We start from the raw sequence: 16537 nt of genomic DNA on the forward strand, positions 1-16537 counted from the left end.
CAGGGGCAGGACCGGCCACTCCCACCGTTCCATGAAAAACACAGAGGGAAAGAGAGAGAATGGGCGAGCGACCCAGACAGAGAGAGAGAGAGGAGAGGAGAGGAGGAGGAGCAACGTGGAAGCCGAGCCCCTCCGTCCCTCAGCAGGCAGAGCGGAGCAGACGGCGACAGCCACACAGACACGCTCCCCTCTCAGTTACATGCACAGTCACTCACTCGCGTGCACACACACACACACACACACACACACACACACACACACACACACACACACACACACACACACACACATCCGCACATACCGCCGCCGCCGCTGCTGCCGCCGCCACCATCACCACACACAGACACAGTGACGGCTGCCAGGCGCAGTGGGAAGCGAGCCATCGGGGGGGTGGAGAGACACAGAGAGAGAGAGAGCTTGAGAAGAAAAGCAGGGGATTGCGGAGGGGAAGAGAAGAAAAGGGACGAGAGTTGGAGGAGGCACCTTGTGGATCAGAAGGGATTTTCCTCCGTCTGCGCGCGTGTGTGAGACAGAGAAGAGAGAGAGAGACAGAGACGAGAGAGAGAGAGATAGAGAGAGAGGGAGAGAGAGAGACGCGTCCGGATAAGGCTTTACGCTTCTTCCAGAACGGCTGGAGTTTTCTTTTTTTTTTTGACCTTTTTCTCTCCTCCGCTGATCCTCCACGCCTGCGATATCTACCTATCAGCCACCCGTCCACCCCTCCTCCGAGCGTAACAAAAGAGGCAGAGAAAAGAGAGTGAAGAGGGGGGAAAAAAGAGACGGCAGTCACAGCTTCAGCTCCAGACCAGACCTGCTCCTCCTCCTCCTCCTCCTCCTCCTCTGCCTCCTCCTCCCCCTCTTCCCTCCTCCTCCAGCTCCACATCCATCCGCGAGTTCATCGCTGATTCGACCGGCCGGCGAGGACAGAGCAGAGCGGAGCAGAGTGTCAGCCAGGCTCACCAGCAAAAGGGAACCGGGAGGGATCTCGTCTGGCGCGCGTCGAGAGAGAGAGAGAGAGTGAGAGAGAGCGAGAGAGAGAGAGAAGGGGGGGAAAGGAAAGAACCCAGACAGGAAGCAGATACGCCGGGAAGAGCGACGGGAGACGGACGAGAGTGAGGGACGGCGGAGAGGCGACTCGAGGGGCAAGTCCAGGGCAGCGCTGACTGGAGGCAGCAGAAGCAGAAGAGTGAAGCCTGATTTCCAGAGCGGAGCAGCGCCAGGATCCCGTCTCTGCTCCTCCTTCCTCCTCTTCCTCTTCCCTCTGCTTTGAACCTTCCTCCATCCTCCGTTTCTGTCTCCGGTCCCCCCCGCCTCACGTCGCGCCGCCCTCCCACCCCCTCTGCCTCTCCACTCCTATTGTTTCCCTTATTGCCTCCTACTGTCTCCTCATCTACTCCTTCTCCCTTCAGCATCCACACCTCCTCCTCCCTCGGCCGGCTTTTCTCCTGCCGATTGTCGGCGTCTCCTCGCGGACCTCATGGGAAGAAGAGCAGCGGCCGTTCTGTGAGCTTCTCTCCCCCCCTCTCCCGACCACCTCCACCACCACCACCACTACCGCCGGCTCCCAGACAGGCAGACAGACTTTAATCCCGAGTACTCCGGCGACAGTCTACCCTACATCCATCCCCCTTTTTTCCGCGTCTGTCAGTCACTCGCGCGCACGCACGCAGGCAGGCGGACAATCAGACGCGCAATCATCGTCGGAGACTCTGCGTTTGTCCGCCGTCGGGGACTGTCGCGCCAAGGATCGGATCCAGACCTCCCCTCCATACCTCCCCCCTAAAGGGTGAGCGGACGTCTCCCTCCTCCTCCTCCACCTGTGAGCTTCTTTCTCCAGCCTGCCAGGAGCTTCTGCCGGGATTTCCAGCTACATGGGAAAGCGTTTGGAGCAGCAGCCAATGTACCCCCACTACACCTACTACTATCCCCACTATCTCCAGACCAAGGTAAGGGCGGCCCCGCGAGGCTGTGACCTATTTTCGCACCTCTTGAGTCGAGCGCAAACGCGCCTTTGTGTGTGTCCAATGAGCAGCCTTTCATCTCTCCCGAAGCGTCTTTTGGCGTCCCCGTATCTTCTCCATCTCCAGCTCCTTAAAAAGAGCTTAAAAAGCATCCTGTCCCCGAATCCCCCCCACCTCCCCCCAACACACGCACACCACCAGTTCACCCATTCTGCCCAAGTGAGAACGGCCTGTTGGTGCAAAGGCAGTGTTTTAACGAGCTAAGATTGGATACCGAGAACACTGAAATGCCCCCCACCCCCCCACCCCCCTTCCCGCATTGAGTCCTTGCTAAGTGGTACCGTGCTTTCCCACCCCATCTCCATCTGTCTCCAAGCTGGGGACGGGGGGGGGTGGAGGGGGGAGGTCGGGTATTGTGACACTTTGCTTTTCCGTTTCCAGCTGCACCGAGCACTTGACCCCGTCCTTCCCCTCCCCGACCCGCCAGCGTCAAGTTCAAGTTTAGGGCATGGGGCCCATCCCACCCCACCCTTCCCTCGCTCATTCTGCCCCTCCTACTTTGTTTTCCTCGGTCCCCAACCCCCTTTAACCTCACTCACACACACACACACACACACACACACACACACACACACAGACACAGACAGACACACACACATGGACGAGTCCTTCCCCAAGCATGGTAGTGTTGCTGAAAACGTCATAAATCAGGCCTCATTTACTTCTACAACTAGCAGAAGTCCACTTTTTCTCATCTCTCTTCTCTTATTTGCACATATCTCGCACACACGGATCCACACACACGCACACGTACACACACACACGCACACGCATGCGATCCGTCCCGTTCTGCCGCCACGAGGAGCTGGAGATGGATCGCTAAAGGCCCCATCGATCGCTCCTGCACCATATCGCCCAGGCCGCCGTTCCCTTTGTCTGCCGTGATTCATTTGTTTCTCTTCTCCCTCCCGTTGATAGTAAGCGTGAGAAGTTGGCGGGGCCGTGGCAATATTTAGTAAATAATCCCGCGTCAGCGGGCAAGAGAGAGAGAGGAAGAAAGAGAGAGAAAGGGCGGAAGGAGAAGTGAAAGATAAAAGTGTAGGTGTGGGACGCTACCAGCGTGGAGAGATTATGTTGTTTGCCGGCTCCCGTGTGGGAGGACCAGGTAAGAATACGATTGCCCCGCAGTTAAAAATATGACGAACCTTGAGCCAGAGGAGGCCTGCGCCGGGCGTTTGCAGACGGATGGGTTCCTCCTTCCCGATTGCTATCCAAATGATTTAATGCTGAGCTTCCAGCCAATGGCGGCCTGGTGCCTGGGCTTTTCTGCCTTAGCGATTGTGTAGAAGAAATTCAAAACTATGCATACCTTTAAAATGTCTAAGCTGTAGAAATAATGATGAGTAAATGGTCTCATAATCCAATGTACAAAATAATATTAGTTTTTTATAAGCACTATGAAAACCACCCCAGTACAACTGGTTTATGGTGCTGTTGAAGCCAATCAAACTGAACTGAAGCCATTATGTTAAGTTTCTACTGACTGTTGTCATGATTTGCCCAGACATATCCACTGTAACGGCCTGTGCTATTTCGGGAAATAATTTTAAAATTTCCAATTAACTGCGTGAAATGTTGCGAAGTAACGTACAGATTGTTCTTGTCGCGTGATGCCGGCGAAACTTCACTTATCTGCTGATCTTTTAAATGCTCACACTTGCGTCCGTGAGCAGTCTGGTGATTTCATGAACGTGCTGAAGATAAACAAAGTGTTTTTCAAAGCACATCTGTGATTTTGATTGCGAGCAACAAGCGACGTCCTCCCTAATGAAAATGCATTTTTATTTGTGCCGACGTGGAGGCATAGAATGCATGATTGCAAGCAGATAATCAGAACAGAGTTGTTTTAAAATCTCCATTTAATCAAAGAAAATACCAGGATCTTTAAGCTAATTGCCCCTTTCTGAAATCCTTTGTGAGTTAATTAAAATGACAAAACCAGAATTCATCTCTTTAGCAAATTAAATGTTTAACTAGTGATGCTTGAAGAAAAAGTTTGATATTGGTTTTTGGCAGCATTTTCATCCATTTCATGTGCATATTTGCACACCAGAAGAAAAAACTAAATCTGATTGCATCAGATGAATAATGAACTTAAAGGGAATCTCATTTCATTTTCCAGCAGAAGCAGTGTTTCTAATCAGCCGTGTCACTAATATATGGAGGAGCTCCCCTCTAAACTCTGCTGGTCGGCTTCGATAACCCATCAGCTGGATTGCTCTGATTTCAACGCTATAATCATACTAATCGATACTGCCAACCTCGGAAAGAATGTTTTTTTCAGTTGTTCATGAAATTGCATTAGACCCACATGAACTTCCATTTATCATGACGAAACCAAGAAGTAACATCACCCCCCACCGATCTTGGCTGCCCTTAAAACCTCTTGAAGAAAAACAGGAAGCAACTTTTGCCTCCAGCTGTGCTTTGCTTCCAACTCTGTAGTGGTTACTGTGTCCTCGGTGGACAAGACACTTTGGAAGCATAGCCGCTCACCATGGTGAAGACCATGTTGCCCCCTATCCACCAATTGGAAGCCTCGAGCTCCTACATGGAACAAATGGGACTGATCCACTTGAGGATGACGAACGGGAGGTTTGTCCAATGGATGAATCGATGCCCAGCTGCTCCCTCCCACGTGCCAAGTGCTTTCTACGTGCTCTTAACGAAATATATTCCATTTAGTGTGACAGAGGAACTCCTTTTTTTTTTTTTTTTTAAATGCCCCATCAAAACGCTAACCTCAACATGTGACACACCCGCGTGTGCGGGCGTCGGCGCGTGTCACCGCTGTCTACCGTTCGATGATTTATCTCCATTGGCTCAAGGTCATCTAATTTCTCTCAAGTATCTGCAACAGGCATCTGGCCCAGACCGTCACTTCATCGCTCACCCTCCATCCATCCATCCCTCCATCCCTCCATCCCTCCATCCCAGCCGCGCTGCTGCCTCTCCCTCCACTGTCAAGGTCAAATCAAATTGAATCCTACCTTCCCCAGTTTTCCCTCTCGGCTGCGTCTGCATATGTATGCGAGCTTGTGTGCGCTATTGTGTGTGTGTGTGTGTGTGTGTCTGCACGTACACCTGTAATGAGATAAAAAATGAACCAAAGAAAATCCTGCTGATTGTATGACAGCTTTGTATCAGGACTGTTTAGAAATGTTGGACCCCTGTATGTCAGTGTGTGTACTGAGCTTGAGCTGAATGTATTTGCCCACTTTTGTGTGCGAAAGAGCTTTTGGGCGTCCTGTGTTGACTGACATGCATGCGCGTTGGTGGTTTGGGATGGAACTGAGGCGGATGTCTGGGATTTTCCACTGCATTGCAGCTCCCACATCATTTAAAATGTGAGCATGCCGCATTTTGATGATTATCAATACTAAGGTGTTTGATGAAACCTTTTTTTTTTTTTAATCAAGTCGATATCAAGCGATAGCCGAGCCATTATTGTTGATGGCGATAAATTACCGATACTTTTCTGTGAAGGTAACACCTTTGTGTTGGAGACAACAAACATACCTGTATATTCACAACAAGAGAATATGGAGTTGGAGGAGCAAAAATGTGTGCAATGCAAGATGTGAAAGGAACACTGTGGTCCTGGACGCGGCTATTGTTTGAGGAAATGGAGGCTGGTATCGACCTGATGACGATACCAATGTCAGGATTGACATTATGTATCTCTAGCTAAATCTGCCCACAACTAATCAATGCACCTTCTTGTCTCTTAGAGTTAAAACACAAATGATCTTCTGTGTACAATTCCAGCTTTTATAAAGCCTGTGACCGTGGCCATTGCTTTTGCTGGCACTGTTCTCACTGTGTTCCGGGTCAGTAATCGAATTGTGTCCATGCATGCCTAAGAAAGGTTCAAGTGGGTGTAAGTGCAGATATCAGATGGAGGTCAGTTTTGAAAGTAGACAGTCAAACAAAGAGAAAAATAAATGGATATAGATAAGATATTGGAAGTGTGCATGAGTACCTGCAGAGTAAATCCAGTTTAAGTCTTTCAGATGATGTCTTGCCCACAGTGGGAAAGAGCAGGCGAAGACTCACTGTGATTTTTTTCTCTCCCTCCTATATTCTCTGCTAGCGATCTGACTGCAGATGTAAATGCCCTCTTATTAATCTTGATTCCAGAGAGTGGAATCAATCATGTGCGCCTTTATGTCCGTGCGCGCGTGCGCACTGTGCCGACTAACAGCGGCCGCCTTTCGATGTAGACTCTCTCTCTTGCGCAAACACGAACCGGCACCTTCACAGGAAAATAAAAAGGCAGTTATGAAACGACGGGTTTGAACGAACGGTGCTCGGCCAGATGACGGAGGGCGTGTAAACGTGCCGCCATTAAACAGGGAATTGCCTCCATAATGGCACCATATAGATACAGTTAGGGTGCATTAACGGAGGGACAGCGCGAGCTCCATAAACGTGGCATGTTCATCAGGGTGTGATTTTGTTAGTTTTGCCGTGCCCGCCGCTCTAAAGTGCAGTCGCTGATTGATATTTCCTCCGACCCAGCGGGCCGTTCCTTCTCGCCGTGCTGATTCCTCTCACTGCCACCTGTTTAAAACAATAAACTGTCTCAAGCTCTGAAGCCCTGTGCGAGCTGGTGCCTTAGCGAGTGAATGTAACGCCACCGTTTTGATTTAATCCATTTAGTCCAGGCTACACACAGCCAACTTTGGTGTGATTGTTTCATTTGTTTTTAGGTCATGCAGAAAACATCTAAATATTTCCGTCCACTCTTTTTGGCTTCAGTGTCTTTAATTTGTTTTCCTATATTCTGGTAATCAATATTCAGCATGGATCTATTGCAAGGTAAAGTTTTAGATAATGATACAAATATTAATAACAACTCCAATCAGAGATTGGAGCAAATCAAAAAACTGAAATAGGATGATTTTTTTTTTTGTCACAGAAAATGTCCTTGTTTCTGAACCGCATTCTGATAATGTTGCTGTAAATTAGTGGAAACTACAATTTCACTTGATTTTCAGCTCGATATGTCTGTTGAGACTCCAATACACAAATCCTTCCCTTCTTATTAGTTACAAACACATCCATTGTAGTCGAAGATTTACAGCCTTGTTAACGTAAGCCGGACAACCTCTTTTGATCTTCAGTTACTGCTGATTAATTCCATCACCTTGGACTTCAATTATTCACATTAAATTGTCCCGTCTTCAACAAAACATTTTGTTTTATTTCTCACTACATCATTGGATGTGACCCCATGCACAGTGATGAACTTTGATCTCGCTATGTGGCCTCTTGTCAATGGGGGTAGAGCTCGTCGATGGTTGCTTTCACTTTTGCTCATGATGCTGATTGACTGGGGACGCGTACACAAGCGAGCGAGCGAGCGAGTGAAAAGTCCCATTATCACCCGGCAGATCATTCCTTCGCCTGCAGATCCCTGTTAATTTGCTGCGGTGGCGGACGAGGAGCTTTAATTAGGATAATGAGAAACAGCATTCAGCTGATATCAAAGTAATGACACGTGGACACGCCCGGATATCTAAACAGAATAATTCATCCAGTCAAAAAAAACGGGCTTTTCCACAATCAATTACTCCCCATTACGCACCGGCCGTTGGCTCGACTGCCGTGGGTAAATATCATAAAGGCACCAGGCAAAGAGGGACGAGCGCCACAAGGAGATGACACCCGCGTAAAGTCAACAGGGAGGCGTGCGCGCACACAGCGGCAGGCACACAAGTACCTGCGGCCGAGGTGCTCCTCCTGACCTCCTTTTATCACTTCCTTTTTGCCTCGTTTCCGTCAAAGCTTCCGTCGCTCCCCTTCCCTCGCTCCGCACAGAGCGCCGCGCCTTCGCAGAAACGCCATCCATAAATTATGCAGCGGGCGCCGCGCACGCGCGCAGAGGAACCGAGCCGCGCACGCACGCAGGCAGGCGTTTGTCTCTGCGTTCGCAGCAAGGTAAGTAAGCGAACAAGAGGTGTTTGTGGCGCAACAAGCATTCTGCTCAGGCCCCTGTGTGTCCTCACGCGTCAGCGCTCCGTCAGATGCACTTTTTTTTTTTTTCCTTTTTCTCTTTTGCGACTGACAGCGTTATCACACGCTTGTTGTCTGAGACATTCCGCTCTTGACAGCATTATATGCAAATGTGAGGACTAGCCTCATGTTGCCTTCTTCAAATTCCTCACCCGACACTCTTGTGTCCTTCTTTTCCTGTGTTTTTTTTCCCTCTCCCTCCGCCTAGCTCTCTTTTCCTGCCTCTCTCCCACTGTGTTCTGGGCTCTCTGTCTCCCTCCTACCATCTGTTCACTTTGCAGGGCCCAGCTAGGTTTTTTTTTCTTTTTTCCCCTCCTTTTTTACTGCTTTAAAGGGACTCTCCTAGCCGCCCATATATGTCCATTTATTATACTCCATTGGCTGTTCTATTCTTGTCCCCGGTACAGTAGCGCACGCTGACCGGTGACTCGCCGTGTCGAATAGCAGCAGCAGCAGCAGCAGCAGCAGCAGCGGGGGGAAAAAAAGTGAAAAAAAAAGAAGCCCTCAGCAGGTCAGCGCTTGCACGGAGAGCGGGTGAGAGATGCTCACTCGCCCAGTTTGCCGGTGTTGTAATAGAAGAAGAAGCAAAAAAAAAAAAAAAGCGGAATGGGGAAGCGAGGAAAAAAGAGGATGGATGATGTGAGGGGGGGGGCAGAGTGAGATAGTATATCAAAAAAAGAGAGAAGAGAACAGATGGTGGCAGCGGAGAGGATTCAGAGAGGAGAGATAGATAGATGGATATCTGAGGGGAAGACACAGAGCCGCGCGGCGAGGGAGACAGAAGTCTTGGGCTGGGTCAGGCCATAATGGTGCTGCTGCATTTTTAATAGTTGGCCACTTTGTAGCGACCCTTGTCTAATGGATTCCTTGCCTCTTAAAAGCCCCCCTGTCAGAGCCTTGCACCTCAAACAGTTACGCCGCGGAAATTGCCGAGAGGCTCCAGTAGGACCCCCCCCCCCCTCTTCCACCCCCCCACCCCCAACACTTCCTGCATGGAACCGTCCAATGATCTGATATTGTCTGGCACCAAACATAATTCGCTCGCTGGATGTCAGATCAGGTTAAGACCCGATTTTTTTTTTTATATACACGCAGGAAACAGCAATTAATACGGGAAAGCTTTAAAAAAAAAAAAAAGGAGTAAGAAAGAAAGAAAGACAGAAGAGAGGGGTGAAAAAGAACGGCTTGCACTCTGATATCACAGCCGCTGTGTCGTTTTTATGGAACAAAGAGCCTCACAAAGACTTTATTGGAGGCTTAAAAACCAGAGACACAAAGAGCACAATGTCTTGCTGTTAGCTGCTGTCTGTGTGTGTGTGTGTGTGCACTGTACATAAAATAGGATTATATACAAGCGCACAAAAGGCAGATTCTTCTCGCCGCCGCGGCCTTTATACCATTGAATATGGCGACTGTTGAGATTTCATATCGACGAAGAGATTGAAAAATGACTTTTTCGAGCAACAAAACAAAACCAAAAAAAAAACGAGTTGAGGGACCCGGGCAGGTCTTGTGTGGCGCGCCAGTCGGCCAGCGGTAAACGCCAGAGTACAGTTGTGCAGTGTTTTGTTCGTCTAATTGTCTTCCTTCTAATCCAGATGTTGCACAACTCCCTCATTAAATTTGAATATGCTCATACGTTCAGCAGCCCGCACTGAAGAAATTAAAGATCCACTTTTTTAACGCTGTGTGCTGCACTAAAGTTAGTTTTTTATTTAACTAAGGCTCTGGATTGACAGCATATATTCAGCAGATACAGCAGAACAACTGCTTTAACCAAATGTTGCACTTTTATCCATCTAGACACATTTTGCAGCCTGTAAAAGTTTGACAGTATTTGAGTGTTTTGTGACTAATAAATACTAAACTGCCGTCTGCTCAACCTTTCGGTCTGCAGAATACACAGAAGGTGGGCTTGGGGCTCCAAGATGTGTCGAAAAACTGTGAATTTTGATCATGTTTGAAGCCCCATTTTCCAGGCTTGACCAGAAAATATTTCCCGGTAAAAGGAAGCCTGATTGAACAGATGGTTGCAATGAGACTTCCCTGGTTCTGTTCCATTTAGAGCGAAAAGAGTCAAGAAGGTGCACTTGTGCCTGCATGTACAATGGAAATTCCCTGGTACCTTGAACACAAAAAAACTCCTTTTTTAAGCACCTATAAGCGGGCTTTTGTTCATATAGCTGCTGTTATAAGGTCAAACAAAATCATGCCGTTGCTGCCTACATACTGTATATGTTTCGCTCTCAGCTCTTCTTTTCAACGAGTGTGGGCGGTGGCAACAAATAATTACATTCAAATCATCATGTTGACTCGAGAAAAGATTGTCAGAGCTGTGCTCTTCTTGCTTGCAGAGAACATAATACTACATTGTGTCTATCAGATTTTCCTTTTGAAGTGCATCATTTCTATTAGCGCGAGGCCTCAGACGGAACATTTCTTATTCTAATTGTGAGCGAGCTGGCTGGAGGTTTTTCTGAGCGTCGGTGGGCGAGTGATCCCTACACCAGGGACCACAGAGATAATTGAAAGAATGGCCCCGGGGATTTTCCCCCCCATATGTTGCTCCTTATCCCAGTTAGCTGTTGCTTCTCTTCATCCCCTGCTCGCGCTCTCCTCTTTGTGTCTCTCCTGAGGTCTTCTCTTGTCAACGTCGCGCAGGTCAGCAATGTTAAAGGGAAATTCCCGTCTGAATACCTTTTGAATACGACTGGCGGTGTGAACTGACTCGCGACCTCCGACGCCACCGGGGATTTACTTTTATTTCCTCCAGCTGAAGGTTCTTTACATTGCAAATATGGCCATTTGACGGCCTACAAAGAAATGAGTCGAGACATTTGCGGACGGACTAATGAAAGCTGTGATAAATGCATGGTAAAGAGGAGGGGGGGTAAGCGACCCCAACGCAACCAAATTGATGATCATACATTATATATTGCAAAATACGACAGCCTATGTGTATTTGAATAAGACCCAATGGTAAAAAATAAATGATTCATTCAGACATATTTCATGAAATTCCAGCTAATGGACCACAATGTCATTCTCAATGGTTTTTTTTTGCAATTCACTAGCATGGGAAAGAGCCAAGGTGCCTACAAGGGTAGTGCTGGTCCAGTCTGGACACCGGTGTTCTACTGAAGAAGTGCCTGGCAGGCAACCGAAGCCAGTGTCTCAGTGGCTGTGTTGCCATTCTTCCTGTTTTAATGTAATCAATTTCAATTCAGGTCATTTTATGTCTTTTAAGTTGTTTTATTTATTTATTTTTGGTAGAAAACCGATATGTCACTAAATGCTGATTAAAGGGATAATACGGTTTGCACCAGGTGTGTAGGGCTTTTCAACCTGTGCACGCTTGGTAGAACAAAGAGTCGACCTGCCGTTTTAGCCAGTGTTGCTTCAGGAACAAGCCAATTAAGCGGGCGACGGAGAGGAGCTGTTTGCAGACACGCTGTTTGCCAAGCAGGTGCGGTGCAGCACGCATGGCGTAGCCAGCCGGGGTGAAGTGAAAGTCACTCGACTTCTCTGGAAGTGCTTCACTAATATTTTCTTTCGCATGCTCATATTTACTGGATGCTACGCTGTCACGATGAACTGTTGCAACAGCCACTTGATGCAGTAGTTAAAACAACGGCCTCGTCGTTTAACCTGACGCACTCACCGGCAGACGGCTGCGCTTGTTTGTTTGCTTTTCTCACTGACAATGCCAGCGACTGACAGAACTGGTTGCTAAGCAAAGTCAGTTATTTACCTGAGCTACTCACATTTAGCTTTTTAGGGGTGCACATGTTTTCTTTTCACCTAATATAATCAAATACAAAGAAGGTCATGTTTTTTCTGTCCATTCAGTGTCGTTAGAACAAACAGTACAATACAGCAATAGAGCAATTAGGATAAAGGAGGAGCGTAGATTGGTGATTTGTTGTGGCGTTAAACAGATGGACAAATATTCCTCAAAATAGTTTTTTTTTAAATATAATTTGTAGTGTCTGAAATTTAAAAAGAAACATAATTACTTCATTACTGCAGTATTACTGGTCGTGATGATTCACTTTCAAGTGATAAATAAATAGTTAGGCTGTTGTTTAGAGATACATACACGGCAGTGACAAGTGAATTGTATTTGATGTCATTAAAATGTGTTGAGAGGGTTTCATTAAGTAAATTCAAAAAGTTCCTCTTTTTTTGTTGCTTCATTTCACCTCCTTTTGTGCTAAAAACAAAACAAAACAAAAAAAAACGTTTTAGTCACTGCGTCCTTTTTGAGAGAAGAAATGTGACGGCTGTTTAATAAGTCTGAGGTCTGTAAGCCTCCGTCCACTGAGGTTCCAAAGAGGATTAAATAAAAACAGACTCAACTACCTTTAAATACACTAGAACAGGATAATGTAATTAAATGCACCTTGTGTGGACTTTTTCTTTCTAAAATATTTGCCATGTCATTATTATGTTTTAATCTTCTTGTTGAGATCTGAAGTCATACTCAAAAGTGACACAGTCGTGCACAGACTGATCCGAAAAATAACCTGCCAGTGAATTTCTTAAAATAGTGGCACGGTTGTTTTTTCTTTTTTTTTTTCTTTTATTTATTTTTATGATTATACAACAAACCACCATTTTCTGTGAAGAAGTGGAAACAAAGCCGAGCGAGTGTGCACTCACCTCACCTCGCTGCCAGCTTGCTGCTTTATGAGGGGGGGGGGGGGGGGGGGGGGGAAGTGTCACCTCAGAGTAATTGTAGGCTCAGAGGAAGCATTTTTGTGTCTCACTGGACAGCTCCAAGTGTAAACACACTTTGGAGCCTGACCTCAGCGCTCACTCTTTCTTTCTTTCCCAGTGTGACTTGAATATGTAAAGGGAAAACGTTGCTCAAACTCTATAAAAAAATAAAAAAAAGAAGAAAAAGTGCTACGGAGTTTGCTCCAGCTGGGTTACAGACACGCTCTTGTCACCGAGCCAGAGGTGGCTGGCTGGGCCAAACATCTCCCATTGCCTGCTAATGAAATCCTGAATAAAACCCTCAGCCTGATCCCTCACACACACATGGGTGCGCACTCACACACAGTACAAACACACAAACACAGGCGCCCGCTCCACAGAGCCCCCCGCAGCCCCGGCTGAGGATTATCCCAGAAAAACACTCCTTTTGTTGGGCCGTGGTCAAATTACTTTTCAGAGCACTCATGCTTTTTTTTAATATAGCTATCTGCATAACTGAGAGTGTGTGTGTGTGTGTGTGTGTGTGTGTGTGTGTGTGTGTGTGTGTGTGTGTGTGTGTGTGTGTGTGTGTGTGTGTGTGTGTGCGGCTGTGCGTTTTTGTGGTAATGCATGTCATGTCAGCCCAATAACAGGCTGCTGCTGATTGCAGGAAGCACATCCGAAGTGAACTTTCACTAATGACACTTGAGAGTAAGCTGTTTATGTTACCCCAAGTTGTTGGTGCATGCTCCTGCATACATATGCGGGTGTATTTGTGTGAGCGTGTGTGTTTAAGGGTGTGTGTAAAAGCCATTACATACATGCACGCTTGTCTGCTCATGTGCTGGTGATTTCCAGAGGATTGTCTGACATCACGTTACCGTCTCGTGTTTACTCTTGGCAGTCTGCTCAGGTACTGGTTGTGTTTTCAACTTGACATTCCTGTAGGCCTGCTTGCTCCTCTGGGGGACTCAGCCCGGCGCTTGAAGAAATATTTGGCCGTGTTCTACACACTCTGCACGAAGTGCTCGTGGTGGTGAGAAAAACAACAAAATGAGTTGTTTGAACCACCGACTTTCTATAAAGATGGACAGAATCATGGTGACGTCTCCCTGTTGGTTTGTTTGCGTGAAGCCTCGGGGTTGGTTTCACGGTCAGCTGGGTGGAGCTTGGATGTGTGGGTGGTACGGGTGGTGAGCAGTGATTGGAGTGTGAGCGTAAGCTACACCCACCACTTTATGGCCATTTTTTACTTAAGATTAGACCAAATTGGACAAAATGGATATTATATGAGCATTTTAGACCAACTAGAAAATTTTAACTGGTTTCTTAAGGTATACATTTTGTCCTCCTTTCAGTATTTCTATATTACTATTCATTTCTAGTCTTTTTTTTTCTTCTTACAACCATTTTTGGCAGGTTGGTTGGTCAAACGATGCAATGCCTCTTCCTTTGAAACCAGATGCAATCAAAGTTGCAGCTGCCTTCTCCTCAACTGTACTTGGGGTAGGGAGACTTGAAGGTCCAAGCATTTCTGTGTAGGCGAACAAGCAAGAATATAGCTTTCATTACCCTCCATTACAATACCACCACGTAGATCACATTCTGATGCTACATTTATTGCCGTCCGTTGGGGCCTGGCTGGCTGTACTTTTCTGGCCATTGAGAGGAAGAAAAACTTTGCTATGTTCTCTGGAATGTTTTCTTTATTTAAAGCGGCTGAAGAAGTTTGCGGTATTTCCTCTGGCCGTCCCAAAAGTTGCTCCAGTTATGCAGAGAATCTTGGATTTATGTTGCTGATGGGTTGCAACCTAATCCTAAAGACAATGAATCACAATATTTCAGTCTGCAGTCAATTAACCTGGTGGTTAAGGTGGTTCGTCCGGTGACCATCACCCCCACGTGCAGTCAGTGTGGACAGTTTCTCTGTTTATTTAAATGAGGTGAACCATCAGATTTTTCATGCTACAAAATAACACTGAGGTTTCCACATATTTCCGGGGGTGGGGGACTTATCTGCACCGCTGTGTTGACTCAGTATAATTCACGGAAAGGAACGGAACTGCGCCGAAAACTTGCTACCAAAATATGACCTACATCCTTGTACCGTGTGCTCCATGTGTGCAACACCGCAGATATAGAACAATGCTTTGCTGCAGGCGTTTTCTTTTTCTTTTTCTAGTCACGTTTCTGGTTGATCTGCCATCGGGCTTAGATTGGTTTTAGATAAGTGGTGTCACTCAAAATGCTCCAAATATCAGATATGAATGATTGACAACCCTTTGCCCTCCCGTTAGCTCCTCGCTCCGGTGGCAAATTTGAATCATGCACGCATCTGTGTGTGATTGAATGCCGTGAGTGCTTTCTGTACTAATTGAAAAAAAGGTCTTGGAAGATGAAGGAGAAGTCTTTGTTTTACACTAAATGAAAGCACACTAGCAGAAATGTGTGGCTTGAGACGGAGCTATAGATTAGAGGTGCCCTCTAAAATGCCTACCAATGTATTAAACCCCCCCAAAAAGGCTGATTCTTTTCCGAGGTACCAACTCTTGGGCTGGTTGATGGCCAGAGCCGTCGACTGGGTGCCTGGTGGTTGAGCTCCGCTCAGCTCCTGTTCATTCGCAGCTTCAGCCCTCCGCAGAGACCCGCCGCTCTCCTTTTCCAAGGCTTGTGAGAGTTTGGTGTGCGTGCCGCAAGCACGTTCCAGCGTGTGGCTGCCCGTGCGCCTCCTCTAAGTATTTGCGTGCACGTGAGCGATGTGGGTTTCTGCCTGCGCCTGGAACACAAAGGGATGAGGCGAGAGTGCCAAAGCGAGAGATAAACAGAGACAACAACGAAGGAGGAGAAGTGAAGCGCGTGCGGGCACGTGCGTGCGTGCGTGCGTGCGTGCGTGCGTGCGTGCGTGCGTGCGTGTGCGTGTGTGTGCGTGTGTGTGTGTGTGTGTGTGTGTGTGTGTGTGTGTGTGTGTAGGGCGCAAACTAGCTTTGTAGCTCTCAGTGAAGTGTTGATTTAAGTGGAAGTGGAGGGAGGAGATGGGATAAAAGGCCTGACTAGATTAGGCTGGCACACACTACTGAGGCGTGCTGTACAGCCTGGCCTTTCAGCGCACCCCGTACCCTGTGTGTGTGTGTGTGTGTGTGTGTGTGTGTGTGTGTGTGTGTGTGTGTGTGTGTGTGTGTGTGTGTGTGTGTGTGTGTGTGTGTGTGTGTGTGAGTGAGAGAGAGCGAATCAACATGAAGGACACTGGGGTGTGGATGTGCTTCCTCTGCTGCTGATGTTGGTGCAGCTGTACAATGAAGCAGCGCAGCTGCCATAATGGTGCTGCCCAGCTATATAATGTGACGGACATTATTTATGTTAGCGCCGAGCCGTTGTACGGAGGCATTAATATTATGTAGTGCCATTCGGCCGACATCTATCTCAAGATTGTTCATTTCTGTAAATAGAGGGGAAATAAATTACGGATTGGCTCAAGACGGGCGCTTAATACAGCAACTGACGGACCATAAATTATATAAGGACAATATAGTAATAAACTGAAGCTCTGATTTATGGTCATGCTGGTTGACAAACTCTTAATCTCATTGAAAATATTTTTTCTTTAATATTTTGTTATGACTTTCCTCAATTAATTTTTCTTCTTTAGAAAGGCGCCGGTGTCCTTTGTTCTTCTTACAAGACAAAATGTTGTCCACTGGCAACGGGGAAACTCAATTCTCTTTACTGAATCAAACTCATATAAACTATATGAGTCACTCACTGCGCCATTTTGTGAGATGAGCCATTTGATGAGATAAGAG

The 16537-nt window shown here is 47.1% G+C and overlaps 1 protein-coding gene across 6 annotated transcripts in view; it reads left to right on the forward strand.

Moving 5' to 3' along the window:
* Window positions 1-246: 246 nt before the first annotated feature.
* LOC142879305 (RNA-binding motif, single-stranded-interacting protein 3-like) overlaps window positions 247-16537 on the forward strand; it is a 127442-nt gene continuing 111151 nt past the window's right edge. For 2 of the 6 annotated variants that reach the window (XM_076012467.1, XM_076012468.1), the window contains exon 1: window positions 247-1946. In XM_076012467.1, the coding sequence (XP_075868582.1) occupies window positions 1872-1946 (75 nt within the window). In that variant the 5' untranslated portion in view covers window positions 247-1871. The remainder of the gene's footprint in view (window positions 1947-16537) is intronic. The other 4 variants (XM_076012469.1, XM_076012473.1, XM_076012472.1 and 1 more) reach the window with 4 other exon arrangements.

Source organism: Nelusetta ayraudi, unplaced genomic scaffold (assembly GCF_046127955.1).
Source record: "Nelusetta ayraudi isolate G7.1 ecotype Tasmania unplaced genomic scaffold, CSIRO-AGI_Nayr_v1 ptg000136l, whole genome shotgun sequence".
NCBI classification, from domain to species: Eukaryota; Metazoa; Chordata; class Actinopteri; order Tetraodontiformes; family Monacanthidae; genus Nelusetta; species Nelusetta ayraudi.